Source organism: Symphodus melops (genome assembly GCF_947650265.1).
Source record: "Symphodus melops genome assembly, chromosome: 1".
NCBI classification, from domain to species: domain Eukaryota; kingdom Metazoa; phylum Chordata; class Actinopteri; order Labriformes; family Labridae; genus Symphodus; species Symphodus melops.
In genome coordinates, this window is record NC_136691.1 from 545,182 (window position 1) to 562,801 (window position 17,620).

General features: G+C 47.6%; 2 protein-coding genes across 2 annotated transcripts; both read right to left on the reverse strand.

Annotated features, from left to right (window-relative positions):
* Window positions 1–5,090: 5,090 nt before the first annotated feature.
* Window positions 5,091–8,622, reverse strand: e2f6 (E2F transcription factor 6). Its single transcript, XM_079345240.1, has 8 exons — window positions 8,261–8,622; window positions 7,412–7,731; window positions 7,282–7,334; window positions 6,985–7,171; window positions 6,751–6,897; window positions 6,309–6,423; window positions 5,944–6,109; window positions 5,091–5,775 (listed from the first exon to the last, which is right to left on the reverse strand). Exons 1-8 carry the CDS (start codon window positions 8,375–8,377, stop codon window positions 5,738–5,740), a joined length of 1,143 nt encoding a protein of 380 aa, XP_079201366.1. The 5' UTR covers window positions 8,378–8,622; the 3' UTR covers window positions 5,091–5,737.
* A 1,126-nt stretch (window positions 8,623–9,748) lies between these two features.
* On the reverse strand, window positions 9,749–16,157 carry LOC306834308 (NLR family CARD domain-containing protein 3-like). The gene is made up of 10 exons (XM_079360150.1): window positions 16,068–16,157; window positions 15,871–15,999; window positions 15,218–15,331; window positions 15,080–15,134; window positions 14,184–14,412; window positions 11,997–13,803; window positions 11,108–11,281; window positions 10,577–10,750; window positions 10,442–10,488; window positions 9,749–10,318 (listed from the first exon to the last, which is right to left on the reverse strand). The coding sequence occupies exons 1-10, from the start codon at window positions 16,148–16,150 to the stop codon at window positions 9,786–9,788; spliced, it is 3,345 nt and encodes a 1,114-aa protein (XP_079216276.1). The 5' UTR covers window positions 16,151–16,157; the 3' UTR covers window positions 9,749–9,785.
* Window positions 16,158–17,620: the final 1,463 nt, after the last annotated feature.

Genomic DNA, 17,620 nt, shown 5'->3' on the forward strand with positions numbered 1-17,620 from the left:
AGGACTGAACCAGCCAATCAGAGGCCAGGGTCCGATCAGGACTGAACCAGCCAATCAGAGGCCAGGGTCCGATCAGGACTGAACCAGCCAATCAGAGGCCAGGGTCCGATCAGGACTGAACCAGGAGACAAACTGCATCAACATCTGTCTGCTGGAGCAGGAATGTCCCAGCCTGCTAGTAAACATGACGTCAACACACACACACCCACACACTCTAAAACAGGCACGCATGCACACACACACACACACACACACACACACACACACACACACTCACTCCCTCTCAAACACACACACACACACACACACACACACACACACACACTCCCCCCCTTAAACACACACACACACACACACACTCTAAAACAGGCATGCATGCACACACACACACACACACACACACACACACACACACACTCACTCCCTCTCAAACACACACACACACACACAGGACATGCTGACTTCCTTTGAGCTGCATTTGATGCAAACACTTCTGAGGGTCAAACATCCCGTCACACACTTCCTGTCCTGCTGTCACACACACACACACACACACACACACACACACACACACACACACACACACACACACACACACACACACACACACACACACACACACACACACACACACACACACACACACACACACACACACACACACACACCTGGATCATCTGTTGGCTCTTGTAGTGTTTTTCCACATCATGGATGCACGTTGTTATTTTGGTTCATACCTTCAAAAACAGAGCGGCGGTCTGAAAGCCGGAGCGGCGTGCTCGTCTTACATAAGAGGGCGAGGGATAACAGTCACCGCAGGAATCTCTCTCTCTCTTTTCTTATTACACAACAAGTGTTGGACAAACTGAGGCTGGAAAACAATGACGAGGGACACATGTTTTACATCCTCTGCTGCTGGACATGGAGACACTGGATAACTGCAGTTCCTCGACTGTCCACTGGGGGGTCCATTAAAGGCCCAGGATGTAAATTCAGCCACCAGGGGGCGCTCAATGAAAACTATAACACAAGATGACGACGAGGCCGGCGGGGAATCATGGGAGTGATTCTCCCCGTCAGCTTCATCACACACACACACACACACACACACACACGACGATGGAAACTCCACCAGAGAGCAGCGACGACACGCTGCTGCCATAATGGAAATGATAATAAATTTTAAACCTGGACGTATCAGGAGTGATTCTCTGAGCTGGAGGGACCAGAGAGGATGGAAAGATGGGAAACAGGATCTGATTGGGTACAAATCCACCGCAGGGTTTATGACACGCTCTGTTTCTGAACATAGTTTGGGATTTAAATGGATATAATGTAACCCGACCACGCTGACAGACCTCTCTGTGTTTTATCGTTAACGGCAGCGATAGAATCACAATCATCCAGAAACTTCTTAGAAACCAACCAGAGGAAGGTTCTTAATTAAAGGAGCAGTCTGTAGCTCCGCCCCCTAGTGTTTAAAACGAGTACTGAAGTCTAAACTCTAATCATCACAGAGAGCTGTCTCCCCCCTCCTCTCACACAGCTCAGCATGTGGTGGACACTGTAGCTTCAGTGTTTAGCCAGCTCAGCATGTGGTGGACACTGTAGCTTCAGTGTTTAGCCAGCTCTGCATGTGGTGGACACTGTAGCTTCAGTGTTTAGCCAGCTCAGCATGTGGTGGACACTGTAGCTTCAGTGTTTAGCCAGCTCTGCATGTGGTGGACACTGTAGCTTCAGTGTTTAGCCAGCTCTGCATGTGGTGGACACTGTAGCTTCAGTGTTTAGCCAGCTATGCATGTGGTGGACACTGTAGCTTCAGTGTTTAGCCAGCTATGCATGTGGTGGACACTGTAGCTTCAGTGTTTAGCCAGCTATGCATGTGGTGGACACTGTAGCTTCAGTGTTTAGCCAGCTATGCATGTGGTGGACACTGTAGCTTCAGTGTTTAGCCAGCTCTGCATGTGATGGACACTGTAGCTTCAGTGTTTAGCCAGCTCCGCATGTGGTGGACACTGTAGCTTCAGTGTTTAGCCAGCTCTGCATGTAGAGACACTGTAGCTTCAGTGTTTAGCCAGCTCTGTATGTGGTGGACACTGTAGCTTCAGTGTTTAGCCAGCTCTGCATGTGGTGGACACTGTAGCTTCAGTGTTTAGCCAGCTCTGCATGTGGTGGACACTGTAGCTTCAGTGTTTAGCCAGCTCTGCATGTGGTGGACACTGTAGCTTCAGTGTTTAGCCAGCTCTGCATGTGGTGGACACTGTAGCTTCAGTGTTTAGCCAGCTCTGCATGTAGAGACACTGTAGCTTCAGTGTTTAGCCAGCTCTGCATGTGGTGGACACTGTAGCTTCAGTGTTTAGCCAGCTCTGCATGTGGTGGACACTGTAGCTTCAGTGTTTAGCCAGCTCTGCATGTAGAGACACTGTAGCTTCAGTGTTTAGCCAGCTCTGTATGTGGTGGACACTGTAGCTTCAGTGTTTAGCCAGCTCTGCATGTGGTGGACACTGTAGCTTCAGTGTTTAGCCAGCTCTGCATGTGGTGGACACTGTAGCTTCAGTGTTTAGCCAGCTCTGCATGTGGTGGACACTGTAGCTTCAGTGTTTAGCCAGCTATGCATGTGGTGGACACTGTAGCTTCAGTGTTTAGCCAGCTCTGCATGTGGTGGACACTGTAGCTTCAGTGTTTAGCCAGCTCTGCGTGTGGTGGACACTGTAGCTTCAGTGTTTAGCCAGCTCTGCATGTGGTGGACACTGTAGCTTCAGTGTTTAGCCAGCTCTGCATGTGGTGGACACTGTAGCTTCAGTGTTTAGCCAGCTCTGCATGGGTCTGTAAAGCTTTCTGCGTTCTAACCTCTCTCCATGTTTCATCTCCAACATTGATCCTAGTTTGAGCAGCTTTCTGCTGCTGGAGCTTATTAGAAACATGCAGAGGCTTTTTAGCTCGGGTACAATCACTTCTATCTGAAGCAGTTCCACTGCCCGCTTCCATCGATGCAACACCTGTTCACCTGATAACTGCTCTCATATCTGGCAAACCCAGGGGCGTCCAAAACGGCCTTCAAAGCCCCGCCTACCTCCTCTGGTCCAATCAGATCCAGAGCATTCAGGAGCAGAATCTAAAGTTAGAAGGAGGCCGACCTTCTTCAGAGATCAAAACAAGAAAGATGTCAAAATGTTTGATTTACCTAAATAAACCTGAAGACAGAGACGCCCGTGTCGTCTTGAATGTGTCCTTTATTTTCACACACGCGTAAAAGATGACGACACGCCAGACAAATCCCTCGCTCCGACTCTGGGCGAGCGAGGAGTTTGTTATGATGTGGGAAAAGAGAGAGGGAGCATTATGGGAGTAATTGGAAGCAGCTGTGAGTCGAGCTGGAAGCCGATGTGAGAGCAGCGGGGCGCTGACGTAGCACGGAGCGCTCTGAAACACGCCGCAGGTCACACACGCACAACGCCGGCCTTCAGCGTGACGATGCGAGCGAATGTCCTTCAGCACGAGGAGTATCACACTCGTGTGTCGGCCGTCTCTCAAGGTCGGGGGTTCGAATCCTGAGCTCCTGCAGCTACATGTCACACTTGACCACGAGACGGGTCAGAAGAGGAGAAAAGTGGTGAAGAAGGGGGAGGGGCTAAATCAGCCATGTTCCCTGATGGCTCACGTGCAGGCGAACACTGGTCCTCTGTTTCTTCCACTTTGTGGTTTGGAGACGTTTAAATGGACTCAGCTCGCCCAACCACACACACACACACACACACACACACACACACACACACACACACACACACACACACACACACACACACACACACACACACACACACACACACACACACACACACACACACACACACACACACACACACACACACCTCATGGTAATGAGGTTTGTTTGGTGTCTGCAGCTGTAATTTCAGGAGTCATCTGTCTGCAGGACTGAAGGCTTCGGTTAGCCTGGGGGGGGTGCAGGGTTTGGGGGGGGTGCAGGGTTTGGGGGGGTGCAGGGTTTGGGGGGGTGCAGGGTTTAGGGGGGTGCAGGGTTTGGGGGGGTGCAGGGTTTGGGGGGGTGCAGGGTTTGGGGGGGTGCAGGGTTTAGGGGGGTGCAGGGTTTAGGGGGGTGCAGGGTTTGGGGGGGTGCAGGGTTTGGGGGGGTGCAGGGTTTGGGGGGGGTGCAGGGTTTGGGGGGGTGCAGGGTTTAGGGGGGTGCAGGGTTTGGGGCTGCTGTGGACACCTGAGCAGACAGCGTTGGACGAGTAAAGGAGAGAGAGAGAGAGAGAGAGAGAGTGTGGTGAAGCAGCAGAGGTCGTCCCGTTGGACGCATCATCAGTGGCGCCCGCTCTCACAGGACGCCAACAGAGACGGTTCAACTTGTCCGCTCAAAGTGCGTCAACCAACCAACTACCACAGAGGGCCACATAAACACAGCCAGGGTTTCCCAGGGTCAGTGAAGGCAACACGAGTCAATGAGTCTTAAAGTGGAGGAAAAGACGCTCACGTGCGTCGCCCTGTCGTTCCTCTGCTGCGTTCACTGGAGTCCTCCAGCTGGACCAGAACCAGGATCCCACCCCAGTGACCCGGAGACGAGACACTTCATGAGAAGGAAGCTTGTTGCCTCACTCTCATCTTTGTTTACACCGTCTATCTTCACCTCCCCAGTCATCATCCGGGTCCCTGACTGACTCCCTTCACCCTCCTGTCCTGTTTGAAGCTGGGAGGAGGAACTGGGAGCGCCGATACCTGACTGGTGAACTGATATACTGTACAAACGTTAGTGAAGCCTGGATTCTTCTTCATGCAAAAGAAACAGCTTCAGGATTTATTAACCAGGTTATTGACTCACAGCACTCTGCCGCCCCCTGCTGGACACTCCACAGTACTACACTCAGCGTGTGGTCGACTCTGTCCCTTTAAATAAAGACGTCAGCACACCTCGCACATGTTCTACCTTCACTTCCAGGTGACGTCTCTTCAACACGCTGACAGCGAGAAAGAATTATACAAGAGTTCATGTTTTATTAATGACAGAATATAAATTCATAACCAAACACAAATATGTTCATTCAACATGTGATGAAACGCTTCCATATTTAACCCTTTCTGTCCAGGAATCAGCCGATCCTCCAGTGAGTCTCCATAGAGCTCTATGTTAAAATGTCCAACTTTACAGCTGCAGTTCCTCCAGTGTCCACTAGAGTCTGTCTCCTGCAGTGAGTCAGTCTCCATAGAGCTCTATGTTAAAATGTCCAACTTTACAGCTGCAGTTCCTCCAGTGTCCACTAGAGTCTGTCTCCTGGAGTGAGTCAGTCTCCATAGAGCTCTATGTTAAAATGTCCAACTTTACAGCTGCAGTTCCTCCAGTGTCCACTAGAGTCTGTCTCCTGCAGTGAGTCAGTCTCCATAGAGCTCTATGTTAAAATGTCCAACTTTACAGCTGCAGTTCCTCCAGTGTCCACTAGAGTCTGTCAGTGAGCTCTATTGCTGTAACAGACAGTCTGTTCTTACTTTACTTCAGCTAGCATGAAACCGTGGCTACCTGCGTCTGGCTTGTTAGCCTAGCTCTTTCATTGTTTATAAACCAGGTTAGCGCCGCCTCACTTCAGGCGTGGAAAAAGACACCATGGAATCCGTTGTCCACAAACCGATGGTCCCCGTCACGATGGCTCGACCCCTCACAGTCTCTGGTTTGTACCTGCAGGTGAGTCCTGAGCTCTGGCGCCCCCCGGTGGTCGTCCAGAGGTTACGCACTCTGCACGGCACTCTGAGGACCTGAAGACTCTGAAACAACAGGAACTTTTTAATAATAAATCACTAAAACATCTCTCGTACCATGCAAGAGAAATAAGAAACGCCAGCGTGGACGCCATTGGCCGAAACACTAAGCTTTTTATGTCGACGCCATATTTGGTCAATAATCAAACAGGAGCTTCCTGTTCTGATGGTCACCTGTGGGAAGTGGCCTCGTCTTGATCCGGCTCTCCTCCAGCTTTTCAAACCGTTTCTTGATCTCGATCTCTCCGGGCTCCAGACTCGAGGTTCCTCCCGAGTCCACCTCGCAGGTCACCACCATGACGGGTCCCCGCACGGCCTTCAGGTGGACCTGAATGACCTCCTGCACAGACGCGCAAAGCATCAGAGCAGAGACGAAACTCATTACCATTGTTTCTGTGCAGAAGATTTGACCTTTCAAAATAAGAGTTGCTCGATTCTGGGGCTGTGCCTCGTCTAGTTTCGTTGCCGTGGTAACACTATATGTGGAGATATCGTTAAGACTTTAACCGGGACAGATCTGACGTCATGTTAACCCTTACCTCACTGGGAGCGGGGATCTCCAGCTTGGTTTCCTCTGGAGCTTTGACCACGACCACCGTCTGATCGTGGAAGGCCGGGAGGCGCCGGATGTCGTCCAGGGTCACGTACGCACACGTGAAGAACGGTTAAAGAAAAACAACAACCCAACAAATACAGCTTCTTCCTTCAAAATAAAACAGACTTATGTAGGGACCTTCAAAATAAAATAATCTGATGGACGTGGACGCAAAGAAAAGAAAATCTAATCAGAGTGACCAGGCTGAACCTTGTGTTGATCTACTTCCTGTTGGACAGGAAGCTGACTAACACCGGCAGTTAGCTTGTGCTAGCGTAAACGTCCACACTACATCCTGCAGGGGGGGCGGAGCTTCTGGAGGAGGAGATGATCAGCTGACCTCGCTCTCCACGCCCGACCTCTGAATGTTTGTTTGAAAAGGATATGAAGCGTTTTCCACGCTGTCGGTCATATCGAAGAGCTGCCGGGCGCAGCTTTTGATGAGTCCGTCCAGCGCGTCCTCCACCTGCTTCAGGTTCTCCAGCTCCTTCAGCTTCTGCAGGTCGGCCAGGCGGGAGACGGCGCAGTGACCTCTGCACAGAGCGAGAGAGCGCTAACCGTCTGCACGCTAACAAAAACATCTCTGCAAACACAAACGTGAGCGAGACTTCACGACTCACGTCCACGTCACTTTGTTCTTCAGCCGCTTCTTGATGAGGTTGATGCCTTCCAGGACGTTGGTGACGTCGTAGACTCGGCGGCGGCGCGTCTGCAGCCTTATCGTCGCCTCGTGGATGTCCACACAGCCGTCCGGAGACGCCTGCAGCATCTCGAGGAAACCCCGAGTCAGCGTGCCCAGAGACACGTCTGTAAACCAGAAACAGTGAACTCATGTGCATGTTCAGATTTCTCTTTATTTTAACCACATGGAGCCTGAGAGGTCCCGGTCCCGGTCCCGGTCCCCCCCCCCCCCTCACCTTGTCTCATGGCCCTGGACCTGACCGAGGGTTTTGTCTGCGGCGCTGCAGGACTGGAAGAAAACACTTGGATTAAAACAGCTCTCCTTCACAGCACGAGCACCTCTGGGGAGTAAAGACGCGTTGTTACCTGGCGCTCGGAGGCTCAGGAGGGATTTTAAAAGACGCAGCTTCAAACCGACTCCTCAGCGGCTGTGCAGCAGCAGCAGCTTCATCCTCCTCCTCTTCCTCACAGCCTCCCGTCCCCCACTGCTCCTCCTCCTCCGAAGACTCGGCAGGCCAGGGGCTGATCAGGCCCAGCTGCCCGTCCAGGTAGGGGGGCATGATGGGAATGGCGGCGGGGTTGATGCCGTTGGGGGTGATGTCGTCAGGCAGGAAGTGGTCCTCACAGATCTGATGCTGCTCCGTCAGGTCGTCTTTGTCCGTCTCCCGGAGAGCCGCCAGCCATATCTGATCATCATCAGTTTACAAAGATCACAAGGTCAGCGGAGTCAGGAACAGCAGGCGGGTCAACACGGAGCCAACGAACCGGACTTCTGGGTTAAGTTTGTGTTATTGACCTTTATGGTCACCATAGAAACGTGTTTGAAAAATGGATAAAGTATTTAATGAGCTTTTATTAAAGGGTTTCTTTTGATCTGATCTACAAATATTTACGACTTCAAAAACATGTAAATAAAATACTTTCTGACTGTAATTAGTTCTATTTAAAAATAACAAAAAAAAACTGTCCCGCGAGCGACTCTAAAAACACTTCGGACTTTAACGATGTTAGTTTGTCATTAAAATGCTTCAATATATCCACGAGATTAGATATTCGTTAAAATAAAAAATAAAAAAACAGGTTTTCGCGGGGATTCTGTTGTAACCATGACAACCAGTCATCAGATAACACGGTAACAAATTACACCGATACACGGTTAAACAGAGAGGATCCAAAGCCCGACCCCCCTCTCAGTTCCAGGTACCTGAACCTTACCTGAACCCGAGCCGGGTCTTTGGGGAAGTCGAAGAACCTCTTCGGTGTCGGTTTGAAGATCCCAAGTTTAACGTTCACCGAGCGGTTCGGACACCCGGTAACGACACACTTCACCATCCTGACCCGAGTCCGCCCGAATCTTCCCGAGCCCGTCCGAACCTTCCCGAGCTAACGACACATCCGGACCGCGTTAGAGCAGCTTTTAAGACCCACGACCCAGTAAGAGCAGCTTTTAAGACCCACGACCCAGTAAGAGCAGCTTTTAAGACCCAAGACCAAGAAGGAGCAGGTTTTCAGACCCAGGACTTCAGTGAAGCTCGTGCTGTTTGTGTATGTGGGCGTGGTTTTATACCGGAAAAAGATATGAGTGACCCGGATGCACATAAATGGAGGGAAAGCAGAGTGATAAATATTGATTTTCGTTTTGATAAAAATAATGACACTAATTTGAGAGGAAAACACCAGCTGACATTAGAAATGTTAAATCTTCATTTTGTTTTTCAAAAATAAATCATTAAAATCTAAAATATTTCCTGAAATGCTAAAACATGAATTCTAATGAGTTGTTGTAGTTGTGTGGTAGGCAGAGCTGAAAGTAATGCAAAGAAATGAATGAAGTAAAACAATATTTCATGTTAACACGTTTAAGTCTGACCGATTTCATTCATGATAAAAAAATGGTCAAAATGTTGTCTTATTTTGAAGGAATGTTTTGTTTGGTCTCTGATTGTGAGAGAAGCGAATTTGTTACCATTTCTGCATCACTATATTATCATGTATCTTGAACCATTTAGTTTCATGGATGTGCTATTGAAAACATATTAAATACAGTATAAATCACACTAAATAAAAACTTTTAGACAGAGTTAACAGGCTATATCATTGTTTTTTATTTTCTCTCATCAGTAAAACATTTTAATGACTTTTAAATCAGTCAAAAATAAACTGTAAATAAACTGTTATAGGAAGTGTTATATCGTTGCACTCTAAAAGTACAGTGTTCAAATCTTACGATTATTTTTTCAAATGAAAACAGCAGAGTAACTAAACAATGACAAACAAGTAAATCCTTTGATTTCAATGGCTAAATTTCACATCCATATATCTAAACTCACAAGTAAAACAAAATGATTCATTGCCCAGTAACCCGTTTAAAACACTCATTTAGTTCATACACTGAAAGCAATTAAAATGGTTGTTTACATATTCAAGACTTTTAACCTTCCTTTCCCTTCTCTCTCTTTTTTCTAGACATTTTCCCTTTTTTTTACCCAATGCATTTAATATGCTCAGCTGTGTACATTAATGTATGTTGGGGGGGGGGGGGGTGGACGGACAGATAGATGGATCTCATCTGGCTTGGGAACGCCGGAAGAGTTGGGAAAACATTGCTGTGGAGAGAGATCTCCGCTAAAAGGAAGAAAATGGATGGATAGATGGAATTAAGTTCTTTAAATGTTGATTTGAAACAGTCTGTTTTAAAGTCCTGTTAGCAGCGCGTGTCTGCTCAGAGAGACGCTCCCTCCTACAGCTCACACAGAGAAACCGAGGACTCAAGTCCAAACCAAAACCTGAACCCAGGGTAAAGGGGTTCATTGAACGTGGTGTTGAAGGTGTGGAGATGAGTCAGCGAGTCAGAGGAGACGGTGTAGAAGGACAGAGTGCCAGCAGGACAGTCCACGTACACTGCTACTCTGTTGGTGGAGGACGGAGACAGAGGGATTACTGTTTCTCTCAGATTGTGACAAACAGAGAAATGCTCTTTGGAGCAGTGCAAATTCCAGGACTGATCGCTGCCTCCGAACCAGCAGTTAGCGCTGTACCCTTTCCTACTGATCGCCTTGTAAGTGACTGCGATGTGAATTTTTCCTTCCCACTCGACCTCCCAGTAACAGCGACCAGTCAGGCCGTCTGTGCACAGCAGCTGACAGTAGTCGAACCTCTCTGGATGATCAGGATATGGCTGCTTCTCTCGGACAGCCGTCACCTTCCTGTTGTTGTCAGATAGTTGGAGGTTTCTGTTCGCTGTGTTCGGGTCCAGCCTGAGATCACAGGCATCTGATGGACAGGAAGAAGACACGATGTGGCTTTAGTTCCAGTCGCATTTATTCACACTTGTCAAACTCTTAGCACAGCACTACTTATCCTGCAGATTGTAAATGAAACCACATAGACACTCACACTTCCTTAGACCGGGCTTCAGCCACTGCTCTCCACTTGGGTCCACCCTGGATTAAGAAACCATACCATAAACCATTCAACAGTTCTGAGCTGTTATAAAACATTCACATTGCGTCCGTGTTGAGAGTTTCATACTTGAGAGTCTTCAGTCTCCAGTTTGGATCCTTCAGGCCGTCACACAGCATCTCCACTCCCGTGTCTCCTGGATGATTGTAGCTCAGGTCCAGCTCGCTCAGATGGGAGGGGTTTAATCTCAGAGCGGACACCAGAGCAGCACAGCCTTTCTCTGTGATCAGACAACCTGAGAGCCTGTCGGGGGAAAGGAAGCCGGGACATGTCGGTTGGCGGTAAACAGACTTTATCATGATTGTAGTCTCGTCTTCTGACCGCTCAAAGCGCCACTCTCACTCAGTCACTCCACATTCACACACTGATGGCAGCAGGTGCTGAATAAAGCATCACAGTCATACACATCCCACACAGATGTAAATGCGACTGGGAGAAATGTGGGTGTCTGGACACTTTGGCATGTTGACTGCAGGAGCTCGGACAGGACTTCCATCCGTGCTAGTGAAAGAGGACTGACTGTACCTCTGAGCTACAGCATGTTTGCTTTTAACAAACAGTGAATGTGAGGTCTTTAATGCTAAACAGTCCATTGCTCACCTGAGAATTTCCAGCGTACAATTTTTGCTTCCCAGTCCACCGGACAGCAGCTCCACACCCAGGTCCTGAAGGTCATTGTTACTCAGGTCCAACTCCCTCAGACAAGTGGACTGCAGACTGAGAACTGAGGCCAGGGCTTCACATCTTCTCCAAGACAAGTTACAGTCACCGAGGCTAGGGAAACATTGAAGACATTTTTGCACCAAATTGCACCAACATATTTTTGCAAAGAACTTTCTCCAGGTCCGGCAACCATTTGATTTTAAGATTACCCAGATAAATGGGGGAAATTATTGCAATCATAAACAAATGTTTATAAACTGCCAATATGATTTGGTCTATTGATGCCCCTGATCTGTCGAGCTTGTAATTCACAGAGGCAAAGTGATCCTGCCCCTGATCAGAGATTGGAGGTAGAGTCTTAATGGGGGGGAATGGGCTGGTAATGTTGGAGTGATAGTTACAGTGCTGTGTCTGAGACGGGGTCTCTAGGAATTCACTTCCTTGTGATGAATCTTGATAACCGTCAAAAATCAATGCGCCTCCAATCAATCTTTCTGTCGACATAATAACTGAATCAGAAGCCTCACTTTTAAACTTCTTGCAGCCTTGATGCTTCATAAGTCTGCTTCCCTACACAGAGGTATCTGTTTGCTCTGGTTGAACCCTGGATCATGGATTCAGGGAACTCTTTCTTCTTCTATCAAACCTCAGTGAAACCTTTTTTCAAGTCCAAGTCCAGATTTATGGCCTCTGTTTGGTTATTTTTAAAGATACCTTTTTGGGAAAAGTTTGACAACTAGATTTGAAACCAGAGGTGTTTGAGACGTGAAGCCTGCTAACACATAAAATCAACCAATGTATACAGGTTAGTCCAGGATGAACTTACTGGGCTTCACTGGAGGCTTTGACGACTGGTAGCAGCCTCAGAAGAGCCTCTTCTGAAGCGGAGTATTTCTTCAGGTCAAACACCTCTAGATCTTTTTCTGATGACAGCAAGAAGAAGACCAGAGCTGACCACTGAGCAGGAGACAGTTTATCTGTGGAGAGACATCCTGTTCCCAGGTACTGTTGGATCTCCTCCACCAGAGAATGGTCCTTCAGTTCATTCAGACAGTGGAACAGATTGATGCTTCTCTCCGGACAGGGACTATCTCTAATCATCATCTTGATGTATTCAACGGTTTTTACCTTGGTGTGTCTCATCTCCAAGCTGCCTACTGCCTGTGTCAGAAGACCTTGGAGGAGAGTCTGGTTGGACTCCAGGGAAAGACCCAGAACAAAGCGTAGGAACAAGTCCAGATGACCGTTCTGACTCTGGAGCGCCTTGTCAACAGAACTCTGGTAGAGATGCAGTTGATTGTGCTTTTTTCTGAATATTTTAGTCCACCATGATGTCTGTGCGTCAGACATCAGATTGACTCCAGAGTTGATGAAGGTCAGATGGACATGAAGAGCAGCCAGAAACTCCTGAACACTCAGATGGATGAAGCAGAACACCTTGTCCTGGTACAGTCCTCTCTCCTCTTTAAAGATCTGTGTGAACACTCCTGAGTACACTGAGGCTGCTCTGATATCGATGCCACACTCTGTCAGGTCTGACTCATAGAAGATCAGGTTTCCTTTCTGCAGCTGCTCAAAAGCCAGTTTTCCCAGAGACTCAATCATCTTCCTGCTCTCTGGATTCCAGGTTGGATCGGTCTCACCTCCACCATGGAACTTGATGTTCTCAAGCTTGGAGTGAACCACCAGGAAGTGGATGTACATCTCAGTCAGGGTCTTGGGCAGCTTTCTTTGGTGTTTGTTTCGGAAAGCATCCTCCAGAACTGTAGCAGTGATCCAGCAGAAGACCGGGATGTGGCACATGATGTGGAGGCTTCGGGACTTCTTAATGTGGTGCATAATATTACCAGCAAGGATGTCATCTCTGAATCTCTTCCTGAAGTACTCCTCCTTTTGCGTCCCTGTAAACCCCCTAACTTCTGTCACCATATCCAGGCAATTATGAGGAATCCGATTGGCTGCTGCAGGTCGTGTGGTTATCCAGAGGCGAGCAGAGGGAAGCAGGTTACCATTGATGAGGTTTGTCAGCAGCACATCCACTGAGGTGGACTCTGTGACATCAGTCAGGGTCTCGAGCTGGAAGTCCAGAGGAAGTCGACACTCATCCAGACCGTCAAAGATGAACACCACCTGGAACTCTTCAAACCTGCAGATTCCTGATTCTTTGGTTTCAGGAAAGAAGTGATGAACAAGTTCCACCAAGCTGAACTTTTTCTCTTTCAGCACATTCAGCTCTCTGAAAGTGAATGGAAATGTGAAGTGTATGTCCTGGTTGGCTTTGTCTTCAGCCCAGTCCAGAGTGAACTTCTGTGTTAAGACTGTTTTCCCGATGCCAGCCACTCCCTTTGTCATCACTCTTCTGATTGGTTCATCTCTTCCAGGTGAGGCTTTAAAGATGTCTTCTGGTCTGATGGTTGTTTCTGGTCTGTCTGGTTTCCTGGATGCTGTTTCAATCTGTCTGACCTCGTGTTCCTCGTTGACCTCTCCAGTCCCTCCCTCTGTGATGAAGAGCTCTGTGTAGATCTGGTCCAGAAGGGTTGGGTTTCCTGCTTTAGCGATCCCCTCAAACACACACTGGAACTTCTTCTTCAGGTTAGCCTTCAGTTTCTGCTGGCAGAGTTTAGCTTCATTTTCTACAGAAAAGCAAATGAAGTAATTGTTAACCATTAATTATTCCTCATACCTCCAAATGAATCCTCATCAGACTACCAGGCGCAGTGTTGTAGTCTCGACTCTTTTTGGGCCAACCATCGTTCAGCAGGTCAGAGTGAGTTCTGTCAGGTATGAACGCCTTCGGGAGGTTTCTTACCTTCATTACAAAATGTGCAAATTTCAAGCCACTGATTTGGAGCCCTCTTATGGAATAGGGCCCCAAACAGTTGGCTGAGTTGCCTGTTAATAAGGAGTGCACCTGATCAGGTGTGGGAAACCAAATTAGGACTGTCTATTGCCCAGAACCCTTTACCTACGGCTCAGTATAATTTCATATTGTCTGAAAGATTTCTTCACTCACTGCTCTGCAGACAGTCAGCCAGCGTCTCCTGATTCATTGTCTTCAGGAAGTCCAATGTGATCTTCATAAGGGCCTCTCTGCTCGTTCTCATCGGTCCTGATTCGTCTCCACCCCGCCCGTCCTCAGCTTCACTTTGACCCTCCGAGCACTCTTGGTAATCTCGGATCAGAACCTTCCGATATTCCTTCAACTCCTTCTTCACAAAAGTGAAGATTTTCTCTTGAAGGAGCTGGAACAGAACAAAACGGAATCAGTTTTCTTACTAACGTAATCGGAAAATTATCTGATTTATAAGTACGAGGAGAAAGAGACAAAAGAAGTTTGTCACAAAAGTGTAAACTGAACACGACATGGAAAATACCACACTCGCAGTACACTACCCATGACCCCGAATGGGAAAAGCAGTAAAGACATGATATGTGCCAGGAAACTGCAATCTATGACTCATGTGGATAAACATGCGATGGATTTACTCGCATGTTTATCCACACGAGTCACAGATTGCAGTGAAACAAGAATAACTGGTTATTATCAGAAGAGAATCTGAAGTTATTTGTGTTGTCAGTGGCTGTGGTTCAGACAGATTCCTTCCATGCACCCTGATAGCAAGTAGCATGTTGAGCAGGTTCCTCAGAGATCCAGTGTTTTACTGTTCGAAAGGCCAATCTGTGTTTCCATTTTGTTTTTGTTGGTTTACTTATTTTCCTATGTAGCTGTGCTAACTGCTGGTGGGTCACATGACCTCCAGAGGACTCAGTTGACCCTGGAACGACAGCCGCTGCCAAACAATCAAACAACACGGTTCCTCCTTTTGCTATGTTTAGAGTTTACATGTCAAATTTCGATGTCATTCAGTGAGAAAACAGTGGCGTTGTTGGTACATGTACAATACAAACCGAAAATATGGAGTCCACGTCTGTTTGAAGCAGCTCTATGTTCTTCTGCAAAACTCTGTGAAGAAGAAGGAGGTTCAAAAATGTACGATATGAATGGCAACAATAGAACGGCAAGAAACGTGATTTTTAAAGACTCACTGTTGGTCATTGGACGGGTGTCCACTTTTAAATTCGTCAAATCGATCAATAGACCGGTTGATGGATGTGCAGCTACGAGCAAGTCCAGGTCTGGGATAGTCCGGTCTGTTTTGCCTATTAGGTTGAAACGAACAGAAAGCATTACTACAAACAAACAGCAGTCATCAAACCAACACAGATTGGATTATTAGTGATTTGGGAGAATGCGCTGCTATTCCTGATAACTGGGAAATACTTCCAACCCAAACTATTTCTGTTGGGCCGCTTCCCTATCAAAGGTCATTGACATCAAACTGGGAGTGGTTCCTTGACTGTAAATTGGTCCATCAAAATGGTTCTGATGTTGCAACCATTTCCTCTGTACAGTTTTCAACCTGTACCACATGTAGTCCACTTCCTGTCAAGCTAATTTAAAATTAGCAATTTTGGTAGGGCCTTCTGTATAACTAGTTATTTCAAGCTAGCCCATCAGAGAAGAGACACAAAGGTTGAAGTTTTTTGTGTTTTTGTAAGTTTTTGCAGTTCTATTGTTTTATAGGGGGGTCGGCTCACAGTACTGGATCTTATTCAGGGTCTTTGAGAACCCTTGACTTTGAGGTTTCCATTGAGAACGTAGATCTAAAGTACTTGGTAGATGTGGGATTTGGCCTTACTCTGGATCCTCTCCATGCCGTCCATCTTTGATGTCAATGAATCGACCCATGGAGCCGTCACTTTTGGCGGACACACAGCTGGGTTGAGGTCCAGGTTCAGCATAGTCTGGTCCATGTTTCTGCTGTAGACTACAAAACAGGTTTGAGTGCTGAACAATCTGACGAGGAAAAGAGTCAGGGACAGGTAGAGATCTCACCTCTGACCTTTGCAGTGAACTCCCCCCCATGGACCGGTTTGAGAGGAAGGGGCTCCTTTCTCTCCGGCCTCGCGCCGATTCATCGTACGGCCAAAATCTTCACACACTAAAAAAGTTTGTTGTCAACATTTACAGCACAAAACATCCGGTTTTAATTTTTCTTTACAAACTGCAAGCTTTGAAGTGTTGTCGTGACGACTTGGTGTCCCACATGGGACAGCAACGTTTGGTGTTTTGTCCCAGTTTAGAGCTTTAAAAGCAGCCAGGTCATTTTGAATCTACATTCTTATTGCAGATTATACATGTGCAGCCCGCTACCAGACATTTAGGACTGAGTCAACATTAGAACTGTCTAAATTCAAAGAAGTCGATGAACTTGTAGAATCACTGATACAGCTTCGACTTACCGTCCGACACACTGATCTGGTTGGTGTGCTGATGACTCTGAAGCCCAGTTCCTCTGCTTTAGTAACAAAATATGTCAAACATTTCACGGGGCGTCGTTTCCCAGAAACAGCAGCTTCGATGGGAATTCCAAACTGGTTTCACAGCATGAAACACAAACAGTCACGTCCTCATGTTTAAAAATGTTTCAACCATTCAGGTTCAGTGCTGTCCCCTCTTAGTGAGGAGGTTGCTGGTTCGAATCCCTGTGTGTGAACAGTCCAGACTGATAGCTGACCACGACCACACACAGAAAAAGCAGCATAGATAATAGATTATAGATTATCACCATCGGACTGTGTGACGGCTGCAGCTCTTAACCTGCATTAACTCGTATCACACTGTTACAAGAGTTCAAGCAGCTGATGAAGGTTAAAAACAGCCAATGAAGATGAGGACACTTGTTGTGCACAGCATGATAACAAAGATAACCTCTCACCTGTCGTCTTCGCCTCCGGTCAGCGAGCAGACACTTTGTGCCTTCCTTCTCTGATCTCAGGACGCCGTCTCTCCGTCTTCACCTCTGAGCCCAAGTTTATAAAAAAAGAAGCATATCAGTGATCTTAAACCAGTCAAACCTGCTGCAACAAACACTGCCAGTCCCAGTGCATGCAGCTCTGCGTTCTGTCCACTAGGTGGTGGTAAAGATGCAGAGCTGTGCATCCACACTGTGACGCAGAGTGTCCACCAGGTGGCGACGTTATAAAAGCATCAGATCGTCCTGCTCGGACAAACAGTCCAGACAACTTCGTCAACATGAACAGGAAACTTCAGAGCTGTCAGCATTAATGACTGATAATCCCATTCAAGTTATTTTGTCCCTTCAGGCTCCCGTAGATCCTCAGTGTCTCCCTGTATATGTTTGTTATCACATGTTTATCACGTCCTCCTGAGTCCATCTGACGTGCAAAAGGAAAACGGGAACGCTCTGCCCGGTTCTTTCCCCTCCTGTGATTTATGAGCGTCAGCTCGGCACCTGCAGCCACCCGCAGCAGGATCCCAGCCAGCACATTACAGACATGCCTGCTCGCTGACGCCGCCTCCAGAGGCTGCAGCCGTAAATTACGACCATCAGGAGTCTAATAGAGCCGTCCCATTGGATCACCTGG